The sequence below is a fragment of the Delphinus delphis genome, chromosome 1, assembly GCF_949987515.2.
Source record: "Delphinus delphis chromosome 1, mDelDel1.2, whole genome shotgun sequence".
Taxonomy (NCBI): Eukaryota; Metazoa; Chordata; class Mammalia; order Artiodactyla; family Delphinidae; genus Delphinus; species Delphinus delphis.
In genome coordinates this window covers 95,725,255-95,740,520 of record NC_082683.1, presented here as the reverse complement: position 1 = coordinate 95,740,520, position 15,266 = coordinate 95,725,255, and the positions used below count along the sequence as shown (strand labels likewise).

General features: G+C 37.0%; 1 protein-coding gene across 1 annotated transcript in view; it reads right to left on the bottom strand.

Annotated features, from left to right (window-relative positions):
- Window positions 1-7,191: 7,191 nt before the first annotated feature.
- GNAI3 (G protein subunit alpha i3) overlaps window positions 7,192-15,266 on the bottom strand; it is a 38,779-nt gene continuing 30,704 nt past the window's right edge. Inside the window, exons 6-9 of the mRNA XM_060026774.1 lie at window positions 13,970-14,099; window positions 13,252-13,405; window positions 8,093-8,306; window positions 7,192-8,002 (exon numbers count right to left, since the gene is read on the bottom strand). Coding sequence (XP_059882757.1) covers window positions 8,116-8,306; window positions 13,252-13,405; window positions 13,970-14,099 — 475 coding nt within the window. The 3' untranslated portion in view covers window positions 7,192-8,002; window positions 8,093-8,115. The remainder of the gene's footprint in view (window positions 8,003-8,092; window positions 8,307-13,251; window positions 13,406-13,969; window positions 14,100-15,266) is intronic.

Sequence of the window (15,266 nt, the reverse complement as noted above, 5' to 3'; positions counted from 1 at the left end):
CATTTGCAGCTGTTAAAACTGGATTCATTTAATAGTCTTTCTGATTCCTTGAAGAGAAACCAACTTGGGAGAATTACCAGAAAAATAAGGAAAACTACTCTGCCCACTGCCGATTAAAAAACTTAAGCCGAAGAAAAAAATCTGGGTAAGACTTCTTGCATCCAAGCACTGTTCAGGGACTATACTAAAGGGCACGCTCCAAAGATTAACCTCTTTGCTTTAACTCAACATATAGGGGCTCTGAGTTTTTGTTTTTTTTGGTATCATAGATCCCTCTGGCAGTCTGATGAAACCTATGGACCTCTTCTCAGAGTATTTAAAAATGCATAAAATAAAACTCAAGAGAATTACAAAGGAAACCAACATATTGAACCCAGTTTTATCTTTGGAGTTCTGAAGACCCAGGTTAAGAATCTTTGCTATAGCTATGATCTTATCTATTCAGGGCCCAGATGTAACTTTTCCCATTTATTCTACCTTCAAGTAGGGTAGCCCCACCTACCCCCAAATCATGCCAGATTATTTGCTTCTTTTATTCACTTTTCCTTGATCTTTGACTCTAGGCAGGAATTGGCTATGGGCCAAACTGTAAAAGCCCAACCCAGGCTCCTCGGTTATTAATGTTCATATAGAACCTGCCCTACAGTACTAGCATGAAAACAAAGCCAGTGGGACAGGTCTTCTGGTAGAACAATCTCTAGCAGAATAAAACACGGCTGCATTTTAGTTTTCTTTTGCTCTGGTAGACATCCCAACTTTTAACTGGTTTATAAACAAATTCACACAAGCCACCCTATATGCACTTTGCAAAAAGGTTACCTTTGAGGCTGGATGGGGAAGTAGCAGTACTTAAAAGCAACACTTCTACAGCTGCTTTACTGAAGTTAGGATCTGGTTATTCATCTTACAATATTTTCAAGCTAAAACTCTTCTGGTGAGTCTACACAGAATAAAAACAGTGGGCCTTGGTCATCCGTTCTCTTGTTCCTTAGAACAAAGTCAAAACAATTTCCTAAAGCTCTTAGCCAACACTGGGATGTTCTCTGAGTAAAGGTAAGAGGACTTCAAATGTTCTGGATAAGCTTCCGAAAAAAGGCATTAATCCTTACCGCAGCTTCACTGTTTGTCAGGCCCAGAGATGGTTCCCAAACCTCATACTATTAGAGACACTGGTACTTCTCCTACCCAACCGGCTTATTTTTATCTCATGGACATTTTGATTGTGTGGATGAAAAGTTCTTTGCATAAAACAGCTGTTAGAAAGCTTAAAACCAAAATTATGCCATATACTCACTCTGCTGTCTATATCTGTCTTCTTTTGTTTCATTTTAAATTTACACTATATTGTTGAATTTTATATCATCAGAAATTGTTTTTTCATAACAAGATAGGTCAGAAACTAATACTCAACCCTATTTTCACATACTGCAATCTTAATTCTTAGAACGATAAAGCTAGAAGAAACTTAAAATATTCCAGGTTCACTAGCAATTTACAGATAAGTAACTGAGGCCAAGGGAGGTGGAGAGTCTTCATCAAGATCACACTGCTAGGAAGTAGCAGAACTAGAACTCCAAAACAGGTCTTCTGAATCCAAAGCCAGTGGTCTTTCTATATGCACCGTAATACCAACAGCCCACCATACACTATAACATCAAAGTCAATTTTTTCATTCTCCTAAGCTCCTTCTATTCCCAAACAAATCCTTGGTCATTTTTAAATTATGCCATCTCTAAATCATAGATATTTAACAAAATCATCTCCACACTAAATACAAATTGGTCTCAAAATAGAATGTGAAATTAGCATAAAACAGTAAAAGTATAAATAGCTTTGTTTAAGGTATAATTTTCTGTTCTTAGAGGGCAGAGACTGTAACACACTTCCCTTGCATTGCATGATTAGACACTGATGAAAGTAAGCCAAATGTAAATTAAGTTCCATTTCATATAAATCTGATTACAGTTGCTTTTTCTTATAAAAATATGATTGACTCAAAAGGACACATACAGTATAATTCCACTTACATGAAGTACCTAAAGTAGTCAAATTTATAAAGACAGAAAGTAGAATGGAAATGGGGAATTATTATTTAATAGGTATGGTTTCAGTTTGGGAAGATGAGAAAAGTTCTGGAGATGAATGGTGGTGATGTATAATGATGTGAATGTACTTAATACTACTGAACTATACACTTAAAAATAATTAAAATGGCAAATTTTATGTTATGTATATTTTAACACAATAAAAAAATGGAAAAAATATAATTGGAAATATGCTTTTATGTTTCTGTCAATTAAAGGAGGAATAAAAGCAGCACAAAAATTCAGTCTAAAAATTCAGTATAACTATAAAAGACATATCTACTTGTAACAGTTCTTACTCTGATTAAAAAAACCACGTACCCCAAATAGTCCAAATCTGGGTGGCCCCATCCCCAAGGTGAAAAATAACAGCATTCAAAAACCACTCTATACTTGGAGATGTGCCGTAGACCAAAGTGTGCCGGCCATGCTGGGTGGAGAAGGTGGTGAAGGGTGAAGAGCTCTTACCTCCCACTTCCCTCTCTACCCGGCACAGCCCCCGGAGCACAGATTCCAGCAGGACTTCAGTGTTGGGCCAGGGACTGCAAGTGTGCCAGAGCCTCTGGTGATCCTGCTAGGTAAACGCGTGAAGACATCTCTGTGAGGTCAAACAGATATACTGCAGACTGCAGGAACTTTTCTTTCCTTTGGTCATGGAAAAGTAAGCACCAGTTTGAATAGAAAATAAAGAACTGGATTTAAATGCAAAACAAAGACCTTTTCACCCTGCTTCGCAAAATATAGGGTAATTTGTAGTTGAACTTGACTTCAAGTTTTCGAAATGAATATGGGAAAAGTGATGCTGAGAAAAGACAACCAGCTACAATGAATACATTTGTTGGTATTGTCTTAGGTTACCTTTTTTGCAGTGGAGTACAATCTTGAGTATCACAAAAAGTATGTACAAAACACTTTTAAATGTGTTATTTCTATTTGATCAGAACCATAGACTATCACGGCTAGAAGAAATAATTTAGTCTGTCTTTAGATGAGGGATATAAGACTGAAAGACTTCATAGCTAGCTGGAAGCAGGGAAAAGACCAGAACCCAGCACATCAAGCAACTCTCCAACTTCATAAGAGGCTGCGGACCTTCATCTTACATAAGCAAGAAAAAACAAGTAATTTCTTATGATTTGTTATGTCTACTGGGATTTTCTCTTACATATAAACAAGCCTCTCGGTAAAAATGTTTGGATAACCCAAAGGAATATGGCTGGGGGGTGGGGGTGGAGGGTAAGAAGACAGGATAAACCAGGTTGTACAGAACTTAATATGCCAGCTGTCAAAGATCTCACAGCTTAGTGAACACTAACACACTGAGATGGTGTACCTCAGAAGTATGTTTACTAATATTTGATTATTTCTACTACCATGTTGATTCCCACTAGATTTCAGGAAGGGAGAACATATACCACTGGGCATACAAAGATTTTATATTATATTTGACTCCTCAATCATTCCCCTTACCTACCCCTTCCCAAACCCTCTCAAGAAGACTTTCATTCTATAGCTAGCTTTGCTCTTTTATCTACCAACTGTAAATGAATATTCATGTTATTACACATAGTTACCTCTGTCATAGGATTTTATCTTTACTTTGGTATATCTTTCAATTTTCACTGAATAAATAAATGGAGTGAAATAAAAGTTTGGAAACCCCAAGTTTCTTGTTTTGCCTTAATTTTCTATAAAAACGAAATACTCTGTCTAAAATGTAGGAATGTTCTTTGACCAAACAGTCCTCATACTAATTTTCTGGGTGAAAGGCACTTTAAGTCATGTAGGTGCTTTATACTTAATGGCAAATAAAAAATAACTTAGTCATTCACTAGTGATTTTGATGTTGTCTACTATTTGGGTTGATCTTTAATATAAGGTCTATTCAGTTGTCCCCAAATATTGGCCCAGGTTAGCTGCATCAGAACCACCTGAGGAATTTATTTTAAAAATACATATTCCCAGGACCTGGCTCAGACATTTTAATTGAGTAGAGTTTAGCCAGAGAATCTGTATGTTAATCTTGCACCTCAGGTATCTACTGCTGCATAATATTCCATATTATCTCTTATTCCTGAGAGACTTGAGTAAAGCCAGGTGTAGGCCTGACATAGTATCAGAAAATAACCATCCTGCCCTGATTTGTTCTGAAATACGCTTTCCTCAGCAGAAGTAACTCATAAAAGGTTATGAGAAAACTGGGGGTGGGAATGGGGATTTAAAACCTAAACAAAGGAACAAGGATCTTGACCATCCTGGAAATTAGTTCTCCAGTACGCCTCACTTAAATCTTTTACTTTCTAATAGTTCATAGTAAGAGCAACTTTCAGTTCCAGGCCTCTAAGCAGCCTGGTTTTCTCTTGTGTTTGGTGGCCATAAAGTTATACGGAGAGCTGTGGCTGGTCCAGGTCAGATCTCTGATTTGTACTTTGAAGTCTAAACTGGAACACAAAAATTACCTGGCAGAACTTGGAAACTGAGATAATTTTGTTTTTAAAGTCAGTGTCACATATGAAAGATTTCACAGGTAATATCAGTGAGTAGAGGGCTATTGTTTTTTGAACATCTAGAAGGGGAAAAAATCAAGACAGGTTTTTAATTGGATAAGAGACTAACTTTCCCTTATATGTAACTGCCAATACAGCAAGGAGCTCTGCAACAGGAAACTCCAGAACTATGCTAAGCAAATGGATAAATATAAAAAGTAACTAGTCAGGTTAGGCAAGCAATGCCGAAAGAAAGCCACAGTTACAAATCAGAGAACAGTGGCCAGGATATAAGAATAACAGGTGGGCAAATAAATTAGAAGAACCAGCAGTTATTCCTAAATACTCCATAATGTGCATATAATAAAACACAAATATAATACATAAGAGAATAAAACATAAACGAGGGAAGAAAACAGCTTTTAAAAATTTGGTCCATCTATTCTTAGAATGTAGCACCTTGTGAAAAATAACAACCCATCAGTATGATACACTGAACTAGAGGTTTAGAATTCAAACTGTCCACGGTGAAAAAGACATTTCAAGATCCACTTATGAATAACTGTAAAAATTCTTGGAATTTTCATGCCAGGAGGTGAAACCTATTGCAAGGCTGAAATTACAAGGTTAGGGAAGACTGGCCATTAAGGAGCAGAATACTTCCTCTCTACATAGAGCCTAATGGATGGCAATTCTACAGCCCAGAGTTTTAATCAGGTGGGGAACATGTGACTGTCAACAAAATAAAGGTACTGTTACAATCCTTCCTGCTAGTGCCTGTTTACTGTTCGTTATTTGTTAAAATTTAATTTTCTTAGATGTGCTGATTTCTTAAGTGGTCCAAAGACTGGGCACCTAAATTCTGAAACATGATCCATCACAAATCTCCAGTATTCTCCACCAAAAAGACACAGGCAATTTTTCACTTCTTTGATTACAAACATCAATCCTTTTTCTCCAGGCTAATAGATATGAGGTTTCATTCCCACATTCTGGCTCTGCTGTAAGAAAAGACCTTTTAATTCAAAATATTGATACAATAGTGATTTGTAAGGCTGATGATCAGAATCACCTTCTTAAAATTACAGAATGCCAGCCCACCAGCCAAGAGTCAATCTCCGAGATGGTTCCAGGTGATTTTGACTTAAGGCATATTTGAAAACCACTGACTGAAACTGTGTCCCTGTGTCCTTAAGGAATGTGCATTTTGATAAATTATTTGGCATGGGGGGGGGTAGGAGGTGATCCTCATGTAAACACAGGACAAATGTAAATGGTATAGAGGCAAAATTGTGGAGAACTACTGTTTTTCATTGACAGAAGGGCTAAAAAATTAACATATCAGACAGACGTATTCAAATGAAAATACAAAATGCATTTCAAAGTATTAATTTTTTTGGATTATCCCTTATTTTGTGTTATCAACGCATTCCCATTAGCCCAGACTATAGAAAGACTACAGTTAAACCAACATTCTACCAGTTCTCATTTCCAGATGATCCTATATCACACAATACAATAAGGAAAAGATATATTCAAAATGAACAAGAACTATCCCTATTTACATTGTGGGCACAAGTCAATCACCAATTGAAGCTGATAATTTTCTTTCTTTTAGATCCAGTTTTGCCAATCCTAAAAAAAAAAAACTGTTAGATAATACGGTTATATCATCTGTATAGTTGTATTTTTCCCACGAAAGAAAAAAAAAAAAAAACTACCAATAAAGGCACTGAAGTGCTGTGGCTTGCTTTCTGAACCAGCTTTGATGACCACCAACCATTTTTTTTTTAAAACTAGTGAAAGGTCACATCAAAAGATGAAATAGAATCCAATCGAAAAAGATCGGACCCCAAAAGGCACTACTCAAACTACTGATTTGGAATGCTCAAAATGCATTCTCTTCATTTGCCTTCCCCTAATGGACCATTCAGTATTTAATGACATTTGCTGTACATTGTACAAAAGGACCTGCAGGCTGAGGTAAATAGAGCTCTCCACACAACCAAAATGTAAATCTGGAAAATGAGTTTTGACTGCATATCACTAACACAGATATGACATAACACGCTCAGTCAGGCCAAGATTCAACAGTACTATTACACCAAAAGACTAACACCTTCAGGGAACCCTTCTACCTAACCCATTCTCAGACAAAGGCCTAAGCACACAGCAGGGGCAAAAAGCAACAGAAGAAAATACTTCCAGAAAGGACTAGTTACAAACAGGAACAAACCTGGACTCTTTACTCACCATTTTAATACTGCTGCCAACTATAACAGATTAAAATCTGTACACACAACAAAGTGGAAAAAAAGTCCCCAAATCAATAGTTTCAGCAAAAGAAGGTACTGACTAAGGATTACTACAATGAACATTGCTACAATAAAAACAATGGCAAACAGGGATTTGGCACCATGTTTACAAAGTAAAGGCATGCACTGTTAATACACTTTAGATGTTTCCCAACAGAAAAAGCCAATGGAAGATGGAAAACAAGGGGCATCTTTTACAGAACTCCCTATGACTGAGACGGACAAGCAAGAATTGAAGTGGTCAATTTAGCAGATGTGTAGCAGCAAAGTCACACTGGTTCTGTTTGGAATTTAGCAATTTGCATTTCTAACTGGCAGCTGCCCTGGGTGCGTCTGTATCCAAGAAGCTGACTTTATCATACTACATCAGCATTTATCTAGTAATTTGGTAATCAGCATAAACCAGGTTAACCTTCAACCATAAGCTTAAAAAAAGAGCTGGAATCTTACTACAGAATTCTTCAATGTAATTACCATTTAGAAACCATAATGGTACTTTGAACAGGAATAGTAACATAAATTTCATCCAAAAAAGCTATAATTAGAGCCCCAATAATTGTAAAGAATTAAGCAATTATGGAAATATTATATTCTGACCATACCAAGAGTTAAAAACAAAGAGTTCCTACTAAAAGGAAAATTTTCAAGATGATCTGGTCACATCATGTGCATAGTTAAGACTGTTTGTGTTTTAATAAAGATTCTTTTACAAAGAAATAAAATTTAGTGAAGTTATTCTTCCCTTGATAAAAAAAATAAACAACAAAAAACAACTTAAAAAATGAACTACTGGTGGTTTGTCAAGAAGGAAAAAAAAAAGCGTAAGCTACATATTGAAGTTCTGGAATGCAGCACCTCAACTTGACATCTGCCCTAAACATTTGAGATTGTGAAATCCAAGTGATGTCTTCATGATCAAATCATACTTTACAGTTGTTCCAATTCCAATGTCTGACTTTAGCATCTCATGTCAATTAAGAGTTCCCTAATACAGAAGATTGTGCTAAAGAGTACTAAGATTCTGCATGCCGCTGCCATTCCCTGGTCCCGTTCATGCTTGCAGCTGCCCAATGAGACAGCAAAAGAAGTCTGGTCTCAACACTCCACACTGTAATAACTAGGAAAGAAGAACATTTGTAATTAGAAAAAGTTTACAAAGTCAAGAGACATCAGTACAGCACTATAATTAAACTGTTCAAAGTTTTACCTTCTATTTAACATCCACACTCTTCAATAAAGTCCACATTCCTTTAAGTTGTTTTTAATGATGACATCTGTAACAGCATCAAAAACAAACTGCACATTCTTGGTGTCTGTGGCACAGGTGAAGTGGGTGTAGATCTCCTTGGTATCTTTTCTTCTGTTCAGATCTTCAAACTGGCACTGAATGTAAGCAGCTGCTTCTTCATATGTATTGGAACCTGAGGCAGACACCCAATATTCTCAGTTCAAATTAAAACAGCTGCTTGGACTCAACTAAGTCAGGCCATCACAATTTACTTACGGAGAGAGGAAATATAACACAACTGAAATAAACAGATTTCTATTTTTCTATAATCATTACATGTTTCTTGAGTGCAGAATCTCATTATAAGTAAAATAAAATTATCACAAAGATCCAGGAAAACAAAACTTTAAGTTTCTTTCCCTTTTATTTAGACTTTTTAGCTAAAAAATCTAGAAAGAATAAAAGGAAACTAGGGAGGTAGGAAGATGCATTTCTAGAAGAACATAACTGTTTAAAAGGTCAGAGAGCTTGTGCTCCTTGGAGTGGTGCTGAAATAAACAATTCAAAAGGGGAAGTCATGCTTCTTTTCAAAATCATTGCAATTTTAACGGAGCTTAGCCTCAGAGCCTTAGGGAAATAGTTTAAATAACCAAAGGTAAACCAGTAGATGCAAAAGCGAAAGGGGCCTGAACTGTATATGTTTAAATGGTGAATTTTATGGTATGTGAATTATACCCTAATAAATCTGTTATTTCTTCAAAGAGGGGGACCCGAAAGTTAAACCCTATTTCAACAACATTGGTAATTAACACTCTTAATCGCCTGCTTCCTACACAATCTTGTCTACTTGTGACTCTTTAGAACAGCCTTAGAAACTGTCTGCAGAGCCAGGGAAACTCAACAAAGACAGCATACACAGTTATTCCTGTGAACTAGGGGCTATTTTCAGTGACATTAAGCACGACAAAAATATATCAACAAATAAGTATATAAAGATGACTAAATAACAAAGAAAAGCTTAAAGAAATGACTATTATGTAAACAGACTGTTTAAAGAACAGAAGGAAGATAGCTTGGTAGGTGCTTGAAATAGATTTACTGAGATGTGCAGAACCTCTGTAAATTAAAGGAGACAGATGTTTGAAACACGTAACATCAGATTTTTGTCTGGTAGTAACAGATATTGATACTTGGGAAATCAGGACTGTGAGAATCCTTAAGAATGAAGTCAATGGAAGATAGGCTTGGAAGTTCACCCTACCCCCCGCCACCCAAAAATGGACATGATATTGAGGACTCTTTGCTATGTGTTAAGATTTCCAGCTGAAACATTAATGTCAATCCTTTACTTGTCTTAAGGAAGATTGTTCTCCCATTCTAAAACTTGGATACTTTCCATCAACTTACCCAACTCTCACCTCCCTCCTCCCTCTGAACAGATGACGACATTTCCAAATTCCCTAAGAAAACAGAGGCCACGGGGCTTTAAACTACATCTCAACTTTTTAGCCCACCACCTCACTTAAAAAGTTATCTATATCTGCACTTATTTGTATCTTTGGTCTTAGAGATGTCTTCCTTTTGATTCAAAATTCAAGTGCTCTATCTATACTTTTTTTTTTTTAAGTTGAAGTGAAATTCACATAACATGCAATAAGTTTACAATACAGTGGCATTTAGTGCAGTCACATGCTATACAATCACCACCTCTCTCTAGTTTCAAACTTTTCCACCACCCCAGAAAAACACCCCATTCCCATTAAGTAATCATTCCTCATTCCCCTTGTGCCAATTTCCTAATAACCAACAACCAAACTGCTTTGTCTCTATGGATTTGCCTATTTGGGATACATCATATAAAAGGAATCACACAAACGTAACCTATTCTGTTTGACTTCTTCCATTTAGTATAAAGTTTATAGGGTTCATCAAAGTTGTGGCATTATCAGTACTTTGTTCCTTTTTATAGCTAAATAATACTCCATTGTACAGATATACCAATTTGTTTATCCATTCATCCTACCTAGACTTTTGCTTCCTTCTTTTCCCACCTGCTTACACATCTTGCTCCATCAATTACATCCACTTTTTGTAACTTCTCTTTTGCTGTAGGATCTTACCTCTAAGCTCATAAACATTTAAAGATCTCTCCTTCCCCTGTAATCTAAGCTGCTCAAGAGGAGGCTACACCTGTCTTCATTTCTTCACTTCCCACTCAGTAACTCACTGATCCTGGCTCTGCTCTCATCATTCCACTGATAATGCTCTCCATAACAGTCAATGATCTCCTGACCGCTAACTCCAGAGGCCATTTTTTTCAAAATGTATTTACGTACCTGCATATGACATTGTTGACCACTCCTCACTATTTAAACTCTCCTCTTAGTTTTTGATACTTTGGCTTTCCAGATTCTTCTCTTTGTAACCTATACAAACCTTTCTTTTTCTCCTGCCAATAGAGCCTGGTATTCACTCTCATTCTATTCTCTCCTCATTCTATATCATCACTCTAGGTCATCTCATCCATTTCCATGTTGTATTTACACATGATCCCAAATCAGTATCTGTTACTAACCTGTAACCTCTCCCCAGGCTCAAGGCCACATATATAACTATCTGTTAGATATCTGCATCAGGATGTTCCATAGATACTTCAAAACCAACATTCCTAAATATGAATTCAGATCACAGTACTGACACCCAATTAATACAGAACTCTGAGAGTACCTTTGACTTGTCCCACTTCCTTACCCTAGCTACACCCTTTCACCTTACTATATAAAGCATTTACATGTCTGCTCAGCTAACAAGAGGTCCCCTTTCCTAGAAATACTCAATTCTGATCTAAAGGTCATAGTGATACAGCTCTGGCACTCATGTTTGTGTCCCTAACCTCATCTGATTGAACTAAGGGTTTCTGCCTGACTTAACCCTGGCCAGAATCTCTCTCTTTTAGGAATTTGAACCTTGGGCCAAACAATCCCAGTCTAGCCTGGTCTTTTAAATGGAGGAGATATAGAAACTGTGGCAGGGCCATCTTTTATCACATAAACTGAGCAGCAGAGAAAGTTGGTAAGGAAAGAGAGAAGAATAGAGAGACACAGAGAACAGAGAACAGAGATGGGGAAAGAAGTGCTCCCAGGGTTCTTGACAGTGCTTGCAGGGTTCCTAATTCTAACTGCATTCTTGAGAACTGTCTGCATTCTTGTCCTTGACTTCTATGATATATCCCTGTATCTTCATCAAAAGTTTCTATTTGCATCCTAAGAGAGTCCTCACTAATTCAACTCCCCTACTATCTATCTTTATTGACATCTATCACATTATCTTTCTAAATCAGTTTCTACTACATCATGTACCCCAATGAATATCCTTCAATAGCTCCCCACTGTCTCAGCATGGGATACAATGCCCTCCACGAGCATCCTTGCCCACTTCTTCAACCACTCTTCCCCACCACTTTAAGTTCCATCAATACCAAATTCCTCCTAGGTTTCAGAACAAATCATGTCATTTTTAACTCCATATTTTCATATATGCTGTTTCCTCTTCCTAAAATGTTTTTATTCCCCCGTCTGCCTGATGATTTACAGTTCATCCTCTTACTATCTTACTCCAAGTGTCATTTCCTCTAGAAAAAGACTACACTGATCCCACTGAGGTAACCCCTTCTTCTGCTCTTCTATTAATGAACATTTTACACTAAAATGAAATTCTTCAAGCGTGTCTCTTTCTACAACCAATGTCAGTTTCTTGAGTGTAGTAACTGCACCTTATTCTTGTATTTTGTGAATATATTTATACAAAATTTTGATTTTTATCATTCTTTATTTGCCTCAGAAAATGAAGAAGACAAGGATTAATCTCCAAAATTTACAAGCAGTTCATGCAGCTCAATAACAAAAAAACAAACAACCCAGTCCAAAAATGGGCAGAAGACCTAAACAGACATTTCTCCAAAGAAGATATACAGATGGCCAACAAACACATGAAAGAATGCTCAACATCATTAATCATTAGAGAAATGCAAATCAAAACTACAATGAGATATCATCTCACACCAGTCAGAATGGCCATCATCAAAAAATCTAGAAACAATAAATGCTGGAGAGGGTGTGGAGAAAAGGGAACACTCTTGCACTGCTGGTGGGAATGTGAATTGGTACAGCCACTATGGAGAACAGTATGGAGGTTCCTTAAAAAACTACAAATAGAACTACCATATGACCCAGCAATCCCACTACTGGGCATATACCCTGAGAAAACCATAATTCAAAAAGAGTCATGTACCAAAATGTTCATTGCAGCTCTATTTACAATAGCCCGGACATGGAAACAACCTAAGTGTCCATCATCGGATGAATGGATAAAGAAGATGTGGCACATATATACAATGGAATATTACTCAGCCATATAAAGAAACAAAATTGAGCTATTTGTAATGAGGTGGATAGACTTAGAGTCTGTCATACAGAGTGAAGTAAGTCAGAAAGAGAAAGACAAATACCATATGCTAACACATATATGTGGAATTTAAGAAAAAAAAAATGTCATGAAGAACCTAGGGGTAAGACAGGAATAAAGACACAGACCTACTAGAGAATGGACTTGAGGATATGGGGAGGGGGAAGGGTAAGCTGTGAGAAAGCGAGAAAGAGGCATGGACATATATACACTACCAAACGTAAAATAGATAAGCTAGTGGAAAGCAGCCGCATAGCACAGGGAGATCAGCTCGGTGGTTTGTGACCACCTAGAGGGGTGGGATAGGGAGGGTGGGAGGGAGGGAGACGCAAGAGGGAAGAGATATGGGAACATATGTATATGTATAACTGATTCACTTTGTTATAAAGCAGAAAGTAACACACCATTGTAAAGCAATTATACTCTAATAAAGATGTAAAAAAAAAATGAGGAGGACAGAAATATAAAATAAACACAGTAAACTCAATTATGTCTAGAATAACACTTTAGACTTAAGGGGTCTTAATCACATGCTTAATGTTGATACCACTACCAGTGAACACTCTCCATAAGGAGATACACACAATGTTCAAAACAAAAGACAGCTGTAGGAAGGTCACTAAAGTTTTGACTCAAGATGTATACCTCCGACAAAATCTTTCATGATCCCTTACCTGTGTATTCTGGATAACAGATAGTTAATGGACTCCTCTTTATTTTTTCCTCAAAAAGATCTTTCTTGTTGAGGAACAGAATGATCGAAGTGTCTGTAAACCATTTGTTGTTACAAATGCTGTCAAACAGTTTCATGCTTTCATGCATTCGGTTCTAAAAAAGAAGCAAAGGATGATAGGTCAGTAGCAAAAAAGTAAAAGTAGATTAACTGTTAATGAACAACAGACCAAAAAGGTTTTTTTTGGGGGGGGCCATGCTACAAGGCATACAGGATCTTGGTTCCCCGACCAGGGATTGAACCTATGCCCCCTGCAGTGGAAGCACAGAGTCCTAACCACTGGACCGCCAGGGAAGTCCCAGACCAAGAAGTTTTAAAAGTGCTGATGGGCAATCATGAAAAGAAGTCAGACACTGATAACACAAAAGCTGAGTCAGTCCTCATTTTTATAATTCTTAGAGGTTGAGAGGTGGGAATAAGGACTGGCTAACAAGAGGACTTAATCCTGCCCACATACTCAATGTGCTGTCCTATCTCGTAAGTTTAAGAGGGCATGGATCAATATTTTGAAAAATCTAATCACACTGACAAGGAGAAAAATTAAGGATTTTAAGTTTTGGTTCAATGAGTAAACGGATGAACAAAGTCTTCCTAAGAGCTATTTTCCGTTTCCTGCCTGCATTAGACAGGCCTTTTATTTACCAGAAGCTCCAACATACCATCTCCTCATCCTCAGCCAGAACGAGGTCATAATCACTGAGGGCCACGCAGAAGATAATTGCTGTCACTCCCTCAAAACAGTGAATCCACTTTTTTCGTTCTGATCTTTGGCCACCTACATCAAACATCCTGAGTAAGGGGAAAGAAAGCACGATTTCAGCAAGGTCATGCACACACACATCTCCCTAAACTGAACTGGTTAGGGAACTTCCCACTATTGCATATTCAAAACCCCATTTATAATAGAAAAGACAAACAAGGAGCAGATAAAATGTAGTCAAAATAATTATCTGTGGTTAAATGTAAAAGAGAACAATATGAGAAAATAAAATTTAGGAACAATTAAAATTCTCATTTTAGATAAACAGTTGAGCCTCTTCACTATCAAAGCTTGTGTCAGATGTGCCAAAAGTCAGCAGAGTAAGCACTGAAATGGATTAAAGGAAGGAGGGAAAAAAGACAGGAAAAATGAAGAGCTGAACAATACAACTTAAGATAGTAACAATAATAACTAACATTTACCAGACACTAAACATCTTAAAGTACATTAACTAATTTAACCCTCATAACACTCCTGTCAGTACTATTATTATCCCCATTTTACAGATGAAGAAGTTGAGGCACAGATATGTTAAAAAATTTGCCCAAGGGAACACTACTAACAAATGGGGACTGGAACTCTAACTCCAGCACCCAACCTGGTACCCACAACACTACTCTACCTCTCAAAGGGGTTTATCTCTCTAGCTAAAAAAAAGAACAATAAATCCCCAACTTGCATTCTACTTCCATAACTCTACTGACTCAAAACTTTGTTTTCCTTACTTTTTGTTTGTTTCTTTTTTTTTAAATTGAGGTATAATTGAGATACATTTTTCTTTAAGGAAAACATTTTAGAGATTAATTACAGAAAAAAGTAAATTATACTTTATGGTAGGACTCTAAGAACCCAATACCTAAACACAAAATTTAACCAATATTTGCCAACTCCAAGTCTTATTTAACCTAATTAAAAACAACAAAGCCTCAATGGTTCACACATTTTATGTTCCACTTCAGATCAGTTTTAGACCACTACTCCCTTCTGGGGTGCTTACTTGATATCCTGAGTCAACTGCTGAACTTCTGTCAGCAGTGTCCTCATCTACCACCTATAGTAAAAGGAGGACCTGCACGGCTTTGTTTTTTAACTGGTACTAGGGTCTGAGGAGGTATGCATACAAATGGTTAGCTACTCTTAAGATATATGTTTGATGACAATGATAAAATGTTTTAGGGTTAAACTCTGCCAAGCTG